The following is an 18,038-nucleotide window of genomic DNA, read 5'->3' as shown; positions in this document are numbered from 1 at the left end:
AGGGACAGTATCGTATTCCCAGTGTTACATACAGGGAATTCRATCTTGGGAGCAACGGACTTGGTCAGAGCCAGGTTTGAGTTGGGGCAAGGAACTGAGCTCTTCCYTGTGTACTCAGAGAGGTCTGGATCTTATTTAGAGCCAGCGGATACAACTGCAGAAATTTAATTAACGTTATAAAACCTTTTAAACAGAATTTGTGGCAGAATTGCCAAATCTGCCCTTCAATGGGTTGGATGCCTAARTAGCCTCCGTAGGGAACTGTCAGAAAATAACAAATATTTCTTTGCCCAGGCTGTTGTGAGGACCATGGAGGAAATCAATCTGGCACTCTGTCCTCCTTCAGGGTAGCCTTGAACCMTAAAGAGAAAATTAATTGGCAGCCAACTCCCAAAACAAAAATCTAGGGACGCTCCAAGGAGCTGGAAGTTGCTTGGATTGAAGCTGGGAGAAAGGTGATGAGGTACCTCAGCCCCCCACAGGAGCACCACATCGTGATGGGCCATCTGGGCCATCAACATCATCTGCAGGTGATGGATTTGGTCCAGGGCTATGGGGAGCCCTGAGCAGAGTGAGGTGCATAGGAGGTCTCCTCCATTTGCAAAATGTGGACAGCAGTTGTTTATAACAAGGAAGAGTGACCATCTGCAGCTGTGGCAGCCTGGAAAAATAATAGTAAAGGAAGTGGCAGGTGGAGAAAAATATGCACCCAGTAAGTTCCTCCACAGGGATGAAAGGCAAAATGAAAGGGGCAGATGGAATTGCTCTGTTGAGATAATTATGATACCTGCATTTTTCAAGGACTCCCTTCCACTTYGTCTTAGAGGAGGGACCTCATTCCTGGCAGGCCAGCATGCCACAGGAACAAAATTGCTTTCTTCTGCAATTGTATCATCAAAATCCAGACGGGACGTGCTCAAGCCATCCAAAAAACAGCTTAACAAAAATGGCACTTCTTTTGGAATTAGACAGAAATAGAGGTGTTATATTAATAGATCATTGCCAGATGTCAGACAGCTTTTTTGTCTCCCTTGGGCCGATATAATACAGGAGAAATTTCTATCTTGCTCATGGAGCCCCTTTTCACCATCCCCTTCTTAGATACCATTTCTTAAAAAGACTTCACTGAAAGGTACAAGTCTAACAGAGAATACAAAAAGGGAAAGTGTAATTTAGTGATGGATTAATTTAGTCTCAAGGAGTATTATTATTAATGTCTGAGATCCTGGTGTTTATTGACAGGTGCATTTGCTCTACCCATGCAAAGACCCTGCTTGGGGTCGGACAGTCCTGGGTTAGAGCTGCGCCTGTCTCTGTCATTGCCGCGGGGGTAACAGTGGTGGAAAGAGAGAAAACCCTCTGCTCTGGGGATCACCCAGGCAGCGGCTGAAAGAAGTCTCGGTCTGCTAACGAGCCGAGCACCTCTCATCTGTGTTGGGAGGCAGCAAACAYGGAGTGAAAGCTGCTTTTGCCTAATGCTTATGGGGGTCTGGGCAAAAGCCACCTCCAATCAGTTGTCTACAGCAGGTTGGGGTAGAAATACATCAGCCCTGAGGCCAAGAGCTGGCATAGAGGGAAGGCACATTCCCAGATTTCCTTACCTTCAAGGGGCCTATTAGAATAACGGAGATTCTGTTCTTCATTAGCAAGCACAAAGGAAATTAGTTGTTTCCACAGCATCAAAACAGCTAAATCAAGCTCAGTGTGCTTCAGTATCCTTAGGCCTGACTTGCTGGTGTCCAGCACTGTGGAGAGACAGTGGGAGCAAGAACTAACCTTTGGAAGAACAGACACTGAAGCAGCTGCAAACAAATCCTTTAAGGACTCTCCTGACATAAATAAACATGGAAAATAAATGATGTCCCCGGCACTCTGCCCTCAACTGATGGGAAACAAGCTGCATTAACATAGTAGTTCAATAACCTGGAAGAGCTTCAAAAGAGAACTGCTTGCAAGTCCCATGAGCTAATTCGAGCAGGGGAATGGGAAGTGTTGTCTGTAACCRTACAAAACAAGATTATAAAATGTGACAGAGCACTTAACAATGGGGTGAGAAAGTGCGCAAAAATCGAATTATGAGTGATGATATTTTTCGTATGAAGACAAGCAGAAAGGAGAGGGGGTATGTGGGGTGCGTGTAAYGCTGAAGGCTAGGGAAGGACCCTGGGTTTCTCTGCTATACTTTGCAGCTGTGACCTGGGAGAGTTGCTTACATCTTCCATCCATCATACAAGTAGCAACAGTGCTTTCTGCAGGGGAATGCACTGATGATTAAGATGAGGGCACATAAAATCTCTTGGGAGTCTTCAAGATGTAAATTCCATCCCTAAAGGTGCAGAAATAAGTGCCCAGCATATGAAACAGGCTCTCTTTTTTGTCTTTATTGTGTTTGAGCTTTTTAGGAGTCATCTCTGGCTTCTGGGCACAGGGAGCTGAAGCAGATGCAAGATTCATAACAGCCTGATTGGGATCAATGTGCTAAATTGGCTGCATGAGTACTGGGCTGAGAAACGCGTCTAAGAGACCCTCTGCTTCCCTGGTGCAGCCTATTTTTCTTAGGGAAACCCTGGCCTTGTGCATAGTGGTGTGCTCRTGCAGCACGCGGGGCTTTGCTCAGCACTGGGGATGGGTGATGACAGCGCGTCCTGTCCCCAGAGGCACGTGTGTAGCTCTGGCCGCCTTCATCCCAGCAGAGAAATTTTGGCAGGTAGTTAGTAGTTGACAGCATCCACAAGTACCTGTTAAACACTAAGCACTGCTCTTCAACTAATTGCCAGGTTAACACGCAGGTCCTGGACTTCAGAGGGTCTGTGATTACGTAGCCAGTCCTGGGATGGGGACAAGAAGAGATGGGGAAGCAACGGCGAATGTCTGGCTCCATAAAGCATTCATTTTCCGGGTGTCCTGCATAGGCACGGGTAGGCACGGTGCTGTGGCGTCCAGTGTGGAGAGGCTGCCGACGCTTGGGGTTGTTGGGTCTTGAGGTGCTTGAGTAAATGTTTAATGATGTGGGAAGCGAGCCCTCCACCGCATGGGAAGGGTCGATCGAGGCCAAGCTGCGCCAGGCACACCTGTGAAATGACTTTTACTTTTCCCCAGACGCAGGCACCTTTCCTCTCTCGAAGAAAACAATACGGATTTTATTTTTCAAAGTGGTAATTTGTCAGATTGCAGAGCAGAGACCTGTGAGAATGAAAAGCTCACTTTCATTATAGGAACCTCCCCAGGCTTTCACGGGTTTTGTCTAATTCCCACAGTCCCCTGGAGCCATTTAGAAGTGACAAACCACTTCTCATCTGGCAGAGGSAGAACCTGGCACTTGCTGGGCTGACAGAAGAATTTCTGCCTGTAGGTTTTTCCCTTGCTTTCTGCCCGTGCTGGAGATTGTGTTGGGGAAATGCTGCACATCAGTGTGTCGGACACTGTTTCCAGCATTGGGAGATGTGGCTTGCTCTGCCACCTCCTCCCCATGACCTTATGCAGTCAATCTCTCACCCACGTTGTCCTATTCTACAGATGGGAAAATGTTGATTCTGTTCTTCTGGGAAGTCCTTTGACAAATGGAAAGCGTTGTGCTATTGTGCTTTATAACGACTGGTGGCCACCGTGCCTTTCGTCGTGCAGTTGGGGCGAGATGTGTTCCTCACCCTGCGTAGCTGTTCTCCTCTCTTCTCTCCAGCGGACRTGGTGGTACACCTGCTCAGCTGCAGCGTGGGCTGAGAGTGTTTGCGGTGTCCCTAGCAGAGACCGTTGCATATCTGATTTCAGACCGCTGCCTTCCTCTATTGCTGAGTGCGTCGTGCTGCATGCTGAGCTGTATGATGGGGCAAACCAACCCCCTGCTCTGGAGACGTGCCGAGGGGGGAGCAGAGTGACGTGTCGGTTGAGTGCCTTGCAGGGAAGCCCTTGGAAGGTGGGRTTGGAGCAGAGGGCCACCGCTGTCGGCGCCCAGTGGCGGCCGTGCTGCTGCGCCGCTGCCGGGAGGGCGAGACGGGAGCGGGCGCCCGCGCGAGATACGGCAGCGTCTCGGGGCTCCTGCCGCGAGCCCCCGGCTCCTCCAGGCTGGCTGGGGTTTTTTCATCTCTGGGGGCAAACGCAAGCAGTAATGCCACCCTGAGGGGCAAGAGCAGAAGGAGGAGAAAAGGAGCGGCGTGGGGCATCGCGGGGAGGAGGGCTGCTCTCCCCAGCGCAGCCGTCGTGGGCGGCCGCCCCGGCTCCGTGCGCCGCAGAAGGCCCCGAGCTTTGCTGCCAGCCCGTCCTGTCCTTCCCTCAATCCCGTCTGCCTCCTGCTTCCCACCGCGTCAGCCTGCCTCTTGCTCCGGCCTTTAATTAGACAGGACAGGGCGTTACCGTGGATATTCAGCGCTCCCTGAAAGCTCGGCTGTTAGGGAAATGTGATGGCTCGGAGGGGTTACCGCTTCCTTCATTTAAACTGATGCCATCCTCCGGCTTCGCCAGAAAATTCCCTTTGTTCGTTAAAGGACCTGTCTGCTCAGGCCCGGATGGCTGCTTTTCTCTCGGCTTTATTCCTTGGTGCGCTGCCAGCTTTGCGGCGCGGGCTGGGGGCCGGGGCAGGGCGGCGGGACGCGCGGGGCCAGCGCGCAGGCGGCGCCGGGGAGCCCCGGCCGGCAAAGCGGGCGCGGAGGAAGCGGCTCCGGGCAGCCGCGGGGCGGACGGCACCCAGGACCGTACCCACCTGCGAGGCCTCGCCGGGGGGAGGGAGCCGTCCCGCTCCCCGCGGAGCTGCTGCCCACTGGCTTTCCCCAGCTGCCTGCCCAGAGTCTGCGTCTCGCCGGCCCTGCCGAATCGATGCACTTGGCCGCTCTGTCCTGTCACTCGCATCTCCGTGGGGTCTTGCGTGGGCCCTTGCTGAGCTCAGGAGGCTCCTGTCCTTTCCCAAAGGGGTTTTAATCGTTTTGGGACAGCTTCCGTGAGATTTAGGCCACCTCGTGACAGYGCTGTGTCTTTCTTGCTACAAATGAGCCAAGGCACTTTAGCAACAGCTTTCTGTTGCTAAACTCTGTAAGTAAGATATTTTTWAAGCCACTCTAAGGATAGCAAAAGCACAAGGCCAGCAGCTGGTGGGGGTACGGTGCTCAGKGCAACCCGGTGCGTTACCACCGCTCAGCTGAGTTACGGTAGCTTCCTGCTGGTTGCAAGCACTGCACAGAGTCTCCTGAGTTACCTGGGCAGCAGCTTACGTGCGTCGTTAAAGTTCCTGTGTTTGACAGCCTTTTCCTCTTTCTAACATTGTGCTAGCACTGCTCCTTTTGTTTTGACCTTGTATTAGCTCTTGATTTCTATAGATGTAGTAGAGTTGTTCCGTGCTTGTAGCGATAAGGACCTGTGCCCGCAGCAGGGACTAGCCCAAAGAGTCCTCGGGCACTTTGGCCCACGTGTGTAATGGAAACGAGTTGGGGTTGGGACTTGCCAAATATTTAGCTGATGCAATAGGAGTCCAGGACAAGAGGCAAAGGAAGCTGTGCACGGCTGAGAGCAGTGGGAGAGCTTTGGGCAGGCTGGGGGAACATCGCCGCCCTTGCTGGCATGGTTCCCCGGTGCTGGGCTGAGCTATTTGAAGGGAAGAAAGCCAGATTCAGAATTGCCACACCACTCAAGGAAGGCATTTTACTATCAATGAAGGCCTAAATAATTTTACATAGTGACTTTTAACATTCAGGTCCACTTGAGAAAAGCTGTTGTTTGGAAGAAGGGATGGTCTATTAAAGCACCGCTCAATCAAGCCAACTAACAGCAATTCACTGCTGCAAAGGTTGTAGAGGCAAAGCAGTGTGGACTTGCTCAATCATGCATTTTGCAGCCCTTTTTTCTCTCCACCTAAAGCTCCTTTCACAGGAGAGATTCGTGAGAAAAGCAAATCTCCAAAAGTTTATTTGGTGACTCAACTGATCTGTGTCTGTTTTGATGTCTTCATGTGGAAGGAAGCTCAGAATATTCTCACAGAATCACATTTTAACTTAATTCCTTTGCTGCTGATAACATCACAGAAAGATCAGTGGTCTCTTCATTGAGAGGGTGGGAGTGTATTTTATGGAATCAACCTCTTGCTCATTTTTACTGCATGAGAGGACACTGTTGTCAATGCCATCGTGGGGCTGAGCCTCCCGTTTCTATGTTTTCTGAGAGAGCGGCTGGTGCGTGTCCTAGGTGTGTGTTGCCTTTTTCTGTAGGAGGGCAAGTTTGGGGCCTGAGGAACAAGGCATATTCGTACTGCAAATGCCACCTCCGTGTGATCAGGGTTCTGGTGGGATCAGCTGTTGAGGTGCCAGACACCTTCTTCCAACAGCCACCATAATTAATGGTTCCCTCTTATCTGGAACTTGACTCCTTTCCTTACAAAAAGCAGCACTGACACACACACACACTCACACACGCACACACACACACACACACACCCTCCCCAGGGAAGGTTTTGGAAGACTGTGTCTGATGACTGACATGAATTTTCCACCAGCTGAGCAGCATGACAAGGGTTTCATCCCCCCAAATGTCTTCCCTGTGGCGCATTCAGCCAGCACCTGAGGTGTCTCCTGGTGACSCCCCAGTATTAGCAATTTGCCCCTGGGCTGCAAATGCCAACTGCCTGCTCCARCCACAGGATCTGCATGCGTGACAGAGCTGTGGACTCACACAGGTCCCATGCAGGAGGCACCGCAAAGCCTTGCTCCAGTAACGGGAGCAGCGTTCTTCTCCCCGTGAGCTATCGRAAGGGCCAAAGAAAGCTGTGTTGTGGCTAAGCCAGGTAAAGCATGTAGCTCCTGAGGTACCGGCACTACCAACCTCTCCAATCCCCCTCACTTGCTACTGCTGTTCCTGGGGGTATGACCCCCTCTTTGCATCCCTCTAGGCTAGAGTTTTAAAGCTGGAAGCTTGTTGCCAGCCAGGTGCAAGCAGGACAAAAGAAGGTGTTTCAGGTGCAAAAAATGCATCTTGTGTGGCTAATGCAATAACCCCTTGCAAGCACGTGAAATTTATACCTCATCTCTGCGGAGGGGCCCAGCACACAAGTTCGCTAGTGTTTTGTCTCAGCTTCCCTTGATCACACCTCACACCTATGCTTGGATAAACCTCCTTAATTTCTCTCTCTCTCCGTCTCTGATTTTTATCTGAGCCAGAGCAAACATATATGTCATTTTTCCTAAGAGAGGAAGAATCCTCAGGCTTATTTATCTCCCTAATGATCTACATTAATCACAATTCCTCCCCCATGACCACCAGCCCTGTAGGACCAGAAATGCAAATGTCTAAACCTAGCAGTAATTACCTTTTCCCTCTCTGTCCCACAGGGCTTCACAGCTAGATCTTCTCCCACCTTGCTACCAGTCCTCTGTTTTGCAGATGTTCAGCACTTAAACTTCCTGCTTCTGCATCAGCCCTAAAGATGAACTTCTGCACTCAAAAGCTTATCTTGATCTGTTTGTGGGGTTTCGGGTTTTTTCTGCCTCTGGACRTTAATCAAGTCAAGCATTACCTCCTGAGAAGGTGCAGCACATGAAGGTGCAAATCTGTTCCCTCGCCAYGGGGATGTGAGCACCACGGCTGCTGCTGTGCAAGGGGCTGTAGAGCTGCTGCCGCTCCCCCAAGCTCCGGAGTTGCAGACTGGTGTCACCCCAGCAGCGCTCGGCAGAGGGACTCGAAGCCAGGCCGCGACAGGGTACAGGGCAGTAAGACCTCCGCATCTCTGGAGGTCCGTCTCTGTCTTGCATTTGTTACTGGTTGATCAACAAAATGGCACCTTGTGCCCTGGTCCCTGGCACATTTCTGCTTTCCCTTCCCCTGATGCCTCACTGACTTCCCAGAAAGGACTCTTGACAATAACTTTTTATCGCCAGGTGATGAGTGCACTTAATTTAATTCCTTGCCCATTATTCCAARGCAATTGCAAGGCAAAAGCCTCTCATTAGAGCGCTTGGCCACAGCATGGGCCAGGCTTCAACACACTGCGTTATTGGTCTCCCTGCTGAGGTAGCTGCTTATTCAGGAGCATGCCAGAGCTCTGGGGGCGGCTGGTCTCATGGCAGCACTGAAAAGTAATTGCCAGGCTTTTTACGACTGACCTGCTAATGAGGCAGACTCCAAATACGAGTACGTTCACCCCAGACACTCCCTATTCTGCACTTGCTGGCTACAGGGATCAGGAGATCTTTAAGATATTAGTTTTGACCTATAAATCCCTAAGCAGTTTGTGACCTACCTACCTGCGAGGCTGCTGCTGCCGCCCCAGGCTGTAGCACTGCAGCTGAAGTAAGCAGACGCGCATTCGCGCGGCGGGCCGTGATGGGGCACGCTGTCCTTGGCRAGGGCTGGGGTTCGTGTCCTGCTGGGCAGGCAGGGCGGTTTGGGCTCACCGCAAGCCAGCTGTGATGCTGCTGTGGTTTAGTTATGGTGGAAAATTATTTGCAATGTACTAAATTATGTTAAGAGTGTCTGAATGCATGTTCTTGTTTATTAAGTATTTGTATAAATCCACCTCAACGCCCCTGGTGCAAGCTCCCACATATCCCCGTTCCACCTGTGCTCCTGTGAAGGGAGCAGCATGCTTTTCCCATGGTGACCTCTTGGGTTTTGTTTTCCCTTGGTTTGGGCACATCTTTGCCCTTGTAAGACTGAACGGTATATGCTGCCCTGGTTGCATCTGCGATGTGAAGCAGTCCAGAGCTATTTACTGCAGAATCTTGGCATCTGGGCAATTTTGCTGTTATGCAAAATTTACCACTGCACAAACAAAATCTGGTTTCCTTCCTTTAGCCATAAGGCTGGTGACTGATAGCTTTCTCCTATTCCGCTGTGTGTAGGAGGCAAATTGATTTCCTAGGAGGATACTTCTACCCTGCGTCGGCTCATGATTCAGAGTAGTCCCGCATCATGCTCCCTGAAGCCATCCGAAAGGATCGGTTGTTGGGTTTGATGGGTTTTGCATTGGCTGTTCACGGCCTTCAGGAATGTCCTGTAGCTGCTCAGACCTTTGCCTTCCCACCTGTTACAACAGGAGTCTTCCATCTTTCACAAAAGGCTTTCAAGTCMTCTGATGAAATGTTTTACATAAAAACAGGTACCGGTGATTGCTTCGTGAAAATGGACCTTTTGGGGCTGGAGGTGACACAAGCCAGTGAAGTAGGCGTGCACCGCTCTGGCGTGTGGCAGCCAAAATGCAGCCGCAGGGAGCTGGTGCCAGCCAGGAGGGGAATTGCAGAGGGAGGGAGCGGAGGGGCGGCCGGCAGGCCATGGGGACCGCGGCGGTTTCTGTCCCTTCGGTGAATCCGCGCGGTGAGGAGGCCACAGGCAGTGCCAAGCCTCCCGAAATGCGTGCCCTGGGCAGGCTCGCCAGCGGCTGCTGGGGGCTAGCCAGCGTGCCAAATTCCTGAGCATGAGGGAGGGCTCGGAGCAGGGATTTTGCTGTGAGCCTGCCTGTGCCTTGCCTCCCCACTGCTCAGACGCCGTCAGGCCGGCGGCCCTGGCCCACCTCCGCTACGGCAGCAGAAGCAGCGCCAGGTCTGCATTACTCAGCCATCAGCAGAGAGCCAGCGTTCCCGATAGGTGAGCAGTGAAACAGCTAACGACTCCTGCCATTTGACAAATGTTTCCTGACACAGCCTGGGAGGTCATCTCATTTCCCCCAGAGCAATTTGTCTTCCCTTCCCCAGAGCTTTTGCATTCAAAGTGCGTCTTGGCGTCTGTGGCTTTGCTGGAGCCAAGGGAGACGGCAGAGCTGCAGGCTCCTGCGAGATGCCGCCTTTAGCTGCTGGGTACCTTTCGCGGGGTCTAGAGGGCAAGGCAAGATTGAATTCAGCTCGTTGTGYGCTCTCCGCTCAACATCTGCTCCAAATGCGGGCAGCCCAGAGAAGCTGGCTTTGGAAAAGGCCCTCTCCTGCTGATGCCTGCACACTTGATAGGGTGAAAAACAAACAAAGGGTCTTGGAGAAGAGTCTGGGGTTGGTGCGGCATGAGAGGAAACCCTTGACCCGTGGAGGCAGCAAGAGAGTGGTCCTAGGTCCGTATGGGGCCATGGCAGTGGGACCAGCCTCTGTCACTGCCAGAAGCCTTCATCCTGCTTTTCCCTGTGGGAAAGGGAGCAAGGCACAGTGAGAAATTCTGAAACCCTCTGCAAAAAGAAATTCAGAACTGGCGCTAGAAGAACTCCCCAAATGCCGTTTCTTTCCTCCTTTCCCTGCACTGCACACCAGGAGCAGCCCAAATCTGGGCCAAGCCGACACCGCTCCGGTTCTGCGAGCACAGCGCCCAAGTGGGCCGCAGCCATCGCCTGCGCAGGACGGGAAGCGCTGGTGGCATGGTGCAGGGGCTGCTGCCCGTGCCTGGGGCTCGTCTTGCAGACGTGGAACCCCTCCCGTCCCCGTCCCTCCCTGTCGTTGGAGCAAAATCCCCCCTCTGGTTTGGTTAAAGCAGCCTGGCCCGCTGCGCGGTGGCACTTCAGTGGAGAATTAGCTTTCTGAGCACTCCTGTTGAGAATAACTGGTCTGTCACTACCCATTTGCCAATATTTTGAGTCAGATTGAATGTGACAGCTGAAGAATTTGCATAGACAAAAAATCCTGATCCAGAGAGCAACTCYCTCCCTAGAAACACCACAACAGAACTTTGCTCTGTTGATCTCTCCCTCCTCGAGAGAGGTCCTGCCAGAGCCCACCAGGATGGACATGGGCAACATGCAGCAGGCAACCTGGAWGAGGCGTTTGCTTGGTGGATCTGTGTTTCTCAGTCTCTGCAAAGAGCGTTGCGCTTAATATTGGATGTGCATTGAGCACAGGATTGAAACTGCTGCAAGCTCCAGGCAGTTTTGTCCAGGAATCAATATTTTTTTGGCCTATACTAACTAAAATACTAACTTCAGCCATTTAAAACAAAAGAAAACAACCAAAACCAAAACAGTCTCTAAGCAACCAAATAAACAAGACCTCTAAACCAAGATCAAGTAAGACGGAATAGTCTTGCATTTTAATATCAGAAGAAATGCAGTTTCTTAGCTTTATTTCCCTTGTGAGAGGGCTAAGTCACTTCCAGCCTACACCAGCCAATGTAGGCTCATTTCTGAGGACATATTCTGTTAAAGGTGCAGATAAAAGTGGAAAGAAGCAGCAGGAGCCCTTGGAGCAGAGCAAAGGGGCTTGCACGTCCCTGGAAAGGCAGGACGAGGAGTTGGGTGGCTGCGTTAGAGGTTTCAGCAAAGGGAAGCTGCTGAAAAGCAGTGGGGGAAAGGCTGGAGGCAGCTAAGGGACATAGGAATTGGTGCCGAAGGGCTGGACTGGTCACTGCTGGTAGAGGAGATGATGCTGGTTGTAGGCAGCAAGGGCGGCCCAAAGGTGGTTGATGGGTGCAGAGTCCTCAAGTGTCACTTGCACTTTTTCTGCAGCAAAGCCAAAGTCTYTGGGAGAAATAAGAGGTGAGAACTAAGTCTTGGAAAAGCTAGGCACTGTTCTAGGAAGAGCCATGCCATTCAGAAAGCCAATGTGTTTTGGAAACAATTCATTTCGTGATTTTTTTCTCCTTCTTGTGCTGTGAGATGGTTGGGGTTTGTCCAAATAGCTCCCATGCGAATGAGAGATGGGGGTCTGCATTTCACGTTTCATAATCTGTGTGATTTGATTAATTCAGCTGTATGCTAGAACCGCATGAAATTGGCCAATTTTGCTGAGGTTTAAAATAGGTTATATCCATCTCCTAATGTCAGTTTTGCAAATAACCACTTGGCGGCTTCTTAAAATGTGAAAGATAGGGGATAGGCTGCATACTGCCAAGGAGAAGGCATATTTAAAAGAGATAATATGTCTTCTGTGTGAGCTCAAATGAGGAAATAGATGTTTGTAAAGCTCTCTAAAGCATGGTTATGTCAAGAGCAAGAAGATCACATTTGTTTTTCATTTGCATGCAAGGTGAAGAAAGGACAAGGCTTTTTTYCCTTCTCCTCTGACTGCTTACAATCTGCCACCATGAAAACTGGTGATAATTGCTGCGAAATGTCCCTACCAGCTCAAGGTGTAATTTTGAACCCTGAGTAGCTTTCGCTCTGAGAGAAATTCAAATAACCTGATTTTGACACCTTGGCAACTCATCACTGGCACAAACAGGGAAATGGAGAGTGGGTGCCAGCCGCAAAGCGGCGTCGATGCGGGCTTCGCGCGACCCTGCGAAAGGGCACCCGTCGCCTGTGCAGACACCCAAGTGACTCGCTCGTCGATTCACCTTTCTTTTGGCCATCAGTAGTAATTGGCTTTTGCACCTCTGGCTGGGAAGTGCTTTAAACACTTGTTCTTTTTTTTTCCCCCTTTCCTTTCCAGAAGATTTTCTTATTTTTSAACGAAGAAATATGAGAATATGTTTGGAGCTGTAGGATGAACTTTTGGTAGCAGCAGGGAGGGGAGGCCGTGTCCGCGGTCCACGGCTCCTTGTTGTGTGCTGGCGTGTGTGGCACGCTGCCTGCTTCGAGCTCAGCAGCCTCGCGGCGCTGGGGGGCAAGCCGTGTTTGCACCCCGCTCCCGGCTGTGGCCCACACGTGGGGCGGCTTGCGGAGCCGTGACCGGCCGGTGGCGGGCTCCGTGCAGCCAGTCTGGTAGGACGCAGCCTACTGCCCCATGTTTCTGCACGTCTACAAGTCTCCGTCTGCCAGCCTCTCTGGAGCAGAGGAAATGCCTCTGTAATTACCACGGCTTTGATTTTCCCAGCGCAGATTTCCCTTGGTGCCTTTGAGGTCCTGCCTGCACAGATAAGCCCSTCTGCCTAGGCTGCTGTCCCAGCAGGGCCAGGGCCTCCCTCGCCTCCCCTGCCTCCATCACCATGCAAGACRCCGGCTCAGGCGGGTGGAGGACACYGTATGTCACCTCTGCAGTGCTCTTTCATGTGAACATCTCGGRGGGGGRGGKTGCAAACGTTAATTAATCCAGCCTGCCARCTCTATCAGTAGGAGAATTCTAATAGTAGCTCCTCTTAATAATGCATAAACTGCATTGGGGTGGGTATTGGTGATTTTGAAAGCACCTCAGCTGGTGATTTTGGGGCAGGGTGGCAGGGATGGAGCCCCCAGGCAGGAGAGTGCATCAGGACGCATCATCCCAGGGCCACGGTGCAGAGCAGGCATCCCCTTTGCTGCTCGTCCCTTTGCAACTCCTTCTGGTCTCCTGGTTTCCCGGCTTACCTTGTAGCTATGGTGCTACGAGGCTGTGCTTTCACACCAGCACAAACTGGGATTGGGAGCTCCACTCGTTTGAAGGCGTGTGGGAGTTCGTGCCCCGGCTAGGGGATGCCGTACGGCTCTCTTGGGCCGGCACAGGCAGCGCGGGGAGGTGCCCCCCTTGCTGGCAGTGCAAGGCACTGGTTTGGTTTGTGGGAGGGATTTGGAGRAAGCTCATGGTTCAGATGAGCACTGAGCTTACCATCCGGATCCGCTGCCCACACTTCATTTTGAAGCCATTGGCTGTGAATAGATGCTTCGGCACTGTGTCATTGCACCAATTTTGTCTGTTTTCAGCACTCAAAATCATTACGTGTTTAATACTAGCGATGATTTCATTAGTGCCACTTGCAGAATCTGATGTTAGGTTGGAACACATCTTTACTTCTGATCTCCCTCTARGCACAAAAGGATTGAGCTGTGAGCGTGCTGCCTTCTGTGCCATGCACGGAAAGGTRGAGGGAGCAAAGTGTTGCTGCACAACAGGAGGGTGCACCTGCCTCCCCTTTCCAGGGGAGCACATTTGCCTCCACCTCYCCAGCTTTGCTTCTGAGCAGGTATCCTTACATTTTGCACTTGCAGTTGCCTTGCACTGAACATTTAAGTAACAGGGGGACTGCCCTGTAGGGAAGCTTACTGGAAGCTAAATATCCATTTGCCTGCGGGGGCACTGGTGCGCTCGACGCACATTTGCGGTAGGAGTGCTGGGTCTCGGGAATTCCCTGCATCTTTCCCCTTTCACAGAGTAATGCAAAAATAATCAGCTTAAGCACATCCTGCCTCAGTCACGGGGAAGGGAAAGGGTACGCTCTGATGGCAATCACACTGATCCCATCTGATAGCTTAAAAGCACTGATTCAGCAATCAGTAAAATAAGCGCTTGTGTACTCTGCTCAGTAATGATTAATTTATTCACATGCCTAAAACTAAGCACCTGCTTAAATCCCATTGACCTCAGCRGGTCTTAGACAAATGCTCATTGCAGCAGGTTGAAAAATAGAGATAGTGCTTGCACTTCTAGGCTCTATTGTTTTGACCTATACATTTTTAATAGTAAGTCCTGCTGTGGGAATAAATGCAGTGAAGAAATGAAAAATAAAAGCCTGGCTGTGAAAATGCCTGTGGTGAAAGTCTTGTTAGTTCCATTAGGATAAGGATTTCACCTACAAATTTGTCTTAATTTTACTTTATTGGAAGCAAAAAGGGAGGAAACTACATGAAAAATTGTGGTGCAGTGCTGTATGTATTGTATAATTAAAAAAGCTAATAAACATTGTTAGAAAAATCTASTTGTTAATTAAGCAAATGGTGATTATGGGCTAGGAGTACTACCAGCATTTCCTCCCAGTGTAGCTGGGAGAGGAGGATCTCACCTGGCCTTTCCTGTGGTTATTTAGAAGGGGGCTGTGGTGGTCAGCACTTGGTATCAGTGTTTGAGACCATCCCTAACAGTACTTCTTCTCTTTGCTCAGYGCAGTTTGACACAGTTTAATGACACTTCTCCATCCTAAACTTGGTGTCTTGGTCCCAGAGAAAACCAACAGGGCAACGTTCTCCATGTAGCTGGCTGTGAGTCTCCASGGCAGAGGAGAACCGTCTGGCTGAAGGTTTATTTTCTTTCTCACTGTTCGGCTCTTAGGCTCGTGTTGCCAACTCGCTAACGGGCTCTCCTGTCCTTGACGTGTGCCAAAGACCTCTCTTGTATATTGATGGCCACCAAGAGATGTTTTTCTCTCACAAGCTCCTCTGTTACAGCTTCTAAATGAGCATGTGTAGCTTGGAGGAGCTATATAGTGTTACCTTCTGGGTACACTGGCACAATGTTAAAATGCCAGATGCTGAGAGAGATTCCAGTATCCCTGTTTTAAAACTGCTGCTCTTGGAGGAATTGGTGCCTTTTTATGTATTGAATTATTTATAAATATTTTTATTGGTGACTGGATTTAAGGATTAAAATGTATATGTGAAATAAAGGTTTTCAATAATGAAATAAGATAGCAAAAAGATAAAGCCATTATCTGCATAATTAAAATGATGAATAGCTATTGGATTTTACGTAGCTGCTTCAGCATCTCAACTAGTTTATTAGACTGGCTAATTAGCCTGGAAACTCTTGCCAGGTTGGGTTTGTGTGCGTCTTCCTGCTCTTGCTGAAGATGCTGCAGAGCCATCGGAGCAGCAGCCTGCTCTGTCCCTCAAGGATGTTAACTCCTGCTTTTCCGCACCTGCCCTGTTCCTCCTGTTATTTCTGGGGCTCAGACAGTGGGACAAGACAGAAGGAATAAATATTAAAACCATTTAATGATCTTTTCTGTTGGATACTTTCCTTAACATATTCCTGGCTCTAGGTTTCAAGGAGCTTGCAGCCTTCTGAGGGCACRTTGGTAAAGTTTTTCTATGAGAAATATGAAGTATTTTCTACTTGTCTATTAACTAATCTGTTCCTTGGCATGGCACAGGGTGAAGCTCACACGTGGTGCCGCGGCGGGAGAGGTTGGGAGCACGTCCCTTTGGGTGGGGAATGCTCCCTCCTCGCCCGCAGACGCAGGGCTCAGAGCGTGCCGCCGGTGGGTGCCTCTGCGTGCAACTCAGTCGAAACTCCTTAAACAATATCACGGGGCTACGGGATCATGCATCAGCCACCTAAAATGCAGCATCTTCCCCCATCATGCATTTACTACCTGCGGCAGGTTGCCTCCCCTATGCGGTGGCTGGGATTGCTGTGGATTCATGGTCCCACAGACATGCTCTTGGATGGAGAGGCCCTCTGCCTATGGCCTCCTCCAGAGAAGTAACTGGCCCTGCCAAGAACAAAAGGGATGATTAACTATCCCAGCTAATTAACCAAGGTGGTGGGGAAGAGCAAAGTCTGAGGCTGCTGCTCAGGTTTTCTCAGGAGGCTTCTGGAGATCTGAGGTCAAAAATGCCACAAAATGAGCTTGAATAATGATGTCCTCAGACCACTCTTTAATTAAAGGAAAACGTGTTTTTCGCCACTTGCTGTATCAAGTCCCAGCTGGAGCCTGCAATGTGGTGAGTGAGCACATGAAAAGAAACAATCTCCTGCAAATTTTTCATTTTCCCTTGAAGCCCAAAGCCCCCACAGTAGCTAGACCCTGTGCTCAGCCATGCTTCCAGTTTCCATTACCTTAAGCAACATGAAAGACGTCACTGCTAAGCCTCCCAAGTTCTGAGAGAATAATTTAAGCTTCTTTAACCTTTCCACATAAGATCAGTTTCAAAAGAAGTCTTGCTGTAAAGTCCACTGTTACATAACGTTAAAATGCTCTTACGCACTCCAGGTCCAGCTGTGCTAACGGGAAGCCTCCAGCCTCCTGCTCCGACTTCCCGGCTGTTCCTCGCCTTGCCACTTCTCACCATTTTTCATGTCCCCACAGGCTGTGCCTGCCCAGACACTAGGAGACRCTGGCTTTGCCTCTGCAGCCCCAATCCAGAGGGGGCATTTGACTGTGTCTGGTCTCCGGGTGGCTGTGCCAYCACAGGCACAAATTAGCATGTGCCGATCTCCCTGCTGTGACCAGGGCTTGTTGCGCCAGCCAGGGAACGTCCGGCTTGTGTCTGTCCGCTCTCCACGGCAGTCAGTGCTGCGAGCAAAGGGCAAGTGTAGCCCTGGAGCAGCARCGAGAGCACAAAGCAATGTGCTGAGATGGTTTTTCTTGCTGTCCAAGTCAAGCATGTCTTGTATTTACTGTGCTTATATTTGTTACGCTAATAACATTTGTTACGGATAGTTTTCCTATCCAAAGAGCTTGCTTGCATTTCCTAGTAGGAAATGCAGCTGTTTGTCTCTCTGTTGATGTACTTACTGTTGGAAAACCTTTGGTGTCAGGTTGCCCAAGATGGCAAAACTTTATGTCAGATGCTTTGGATGCCACCAGGAGGACAAGCTCTGGTATGGAAGGTGACTGTGATGCCATGCAGAGGCTGTGTCCCAAGGACCTTGCCTTGAACAACCACCAAGACACGGTGGGGATAGGACCGAGGCATCACTGCTTGCCACGGAGTGCAGRCTTGTTGGATGCTCCTTGGGGTGTGCTGGCTTTTGCAGGTGGGCCGAGCTCCTGAACATGTGGCCCTCCATGTTCCTCCGTGAAGGTCAGACTTTTCACAATACCATTTCCCCTTTTAAMCTGCACTCACTTTAGAAATTTCTGCAGTGTAGCTTTCTCTTGCAGCTTTCCACTTAGGCCTCTCTTTGTTGGGGTTTCTCTGCTGACATCTGTCTGCAGTTATCAAGCAGTCTGTGATGCTTCTTATCAACATGTGAAAGCTTTCTTCTCCCCCTCTCTGCCTGTTTAATCATCCTCCTCGCATGCTGCTTTTTGGCACATGCCAGGGCTTGAAGAGRTTGCCTTATGGAGCCTTTTCACAGTAACACTCAACCAAACTGGTCCTGAAGTTGCTTTGTCCATCACTTGCGCTGTGAGAGCCTCGAAGCTACTTAAATACTCCCTGCAGTAAAACACGGCTGCTTGTAATATAGTAACTTATACATGAAGTGAACAAAAAGTCCATTAAAATACGCCCTGCTGAGCTGGTGGGCTGGTATTGTAGGCATCTGGTTGCTGCTTGCTTTGTGGTCACGGCTTTTAGTCAGATTAAATTGTGTCAGAGCAATCTGAATATATTTTCTTCTGTTCCTCCCTCTCCATCCATTTGTCAGTGGATGTCTTTAGATGACATGTTTATACTCCCTCCATGTGCAAAGACTGCCTGTGTTTTAGGCGAGGTCTTACTGGAATGAAGGAGAATGCAGAAAGAAGMAGCAGCTTCTCAGAATTCTCTCACTTGGGGTAAAGCGGAGATTAGGGTG

General features: G+C 50.3%; 1 protein-coding gene across 1 annotated transcript in view; it reads left to right on the top strand.

Moving 5' to 3' along the window:
* The first annotated feature begins 8,886 nt into the window (after positions 1-8,886).
* Positions 8,887-18,038, top strand: part of MMP17 (matrix metallopeptidase 17) — a 54,617-nt gene continuing 45,465 nt past the window's right edge. The window contains exons 1-3 of the mRNA XM_085321061.1: positions 8,887-9,073; positions 9,456-9,558; positions 9,666-9,795. Coding sequence (XP_085177187.1) covers positions 8,887-9,073; positions 9,456-9,558; positions 9,666-9,795 — 420 coding nt within the window. The remainder of the gene's footprint in view (positions 9,074-9,455; positions 9,559-9,665; positions 9,796-18,038) is intronic.

This window comes from Rhea americana, unplaced genomic scaffold, assembly GCF_003343005.1.
Source record: "Rhea americana isolate MKP2758 unplaced genomic scaffold, rheAme1 scaffold_68, whole genome shotgun sequence".
NCBI classification, from domain to species: Eukaryota; Metazoa; Chordata; class Aves; order Rheiformes; family Rheidae; genus Rhea; species Rhea americana.
The sequence above is the reverse complement of the archived record's forward strand: the minus strand, read 5'-3'. Positions and strand labels throughout refer to the sequence as shown.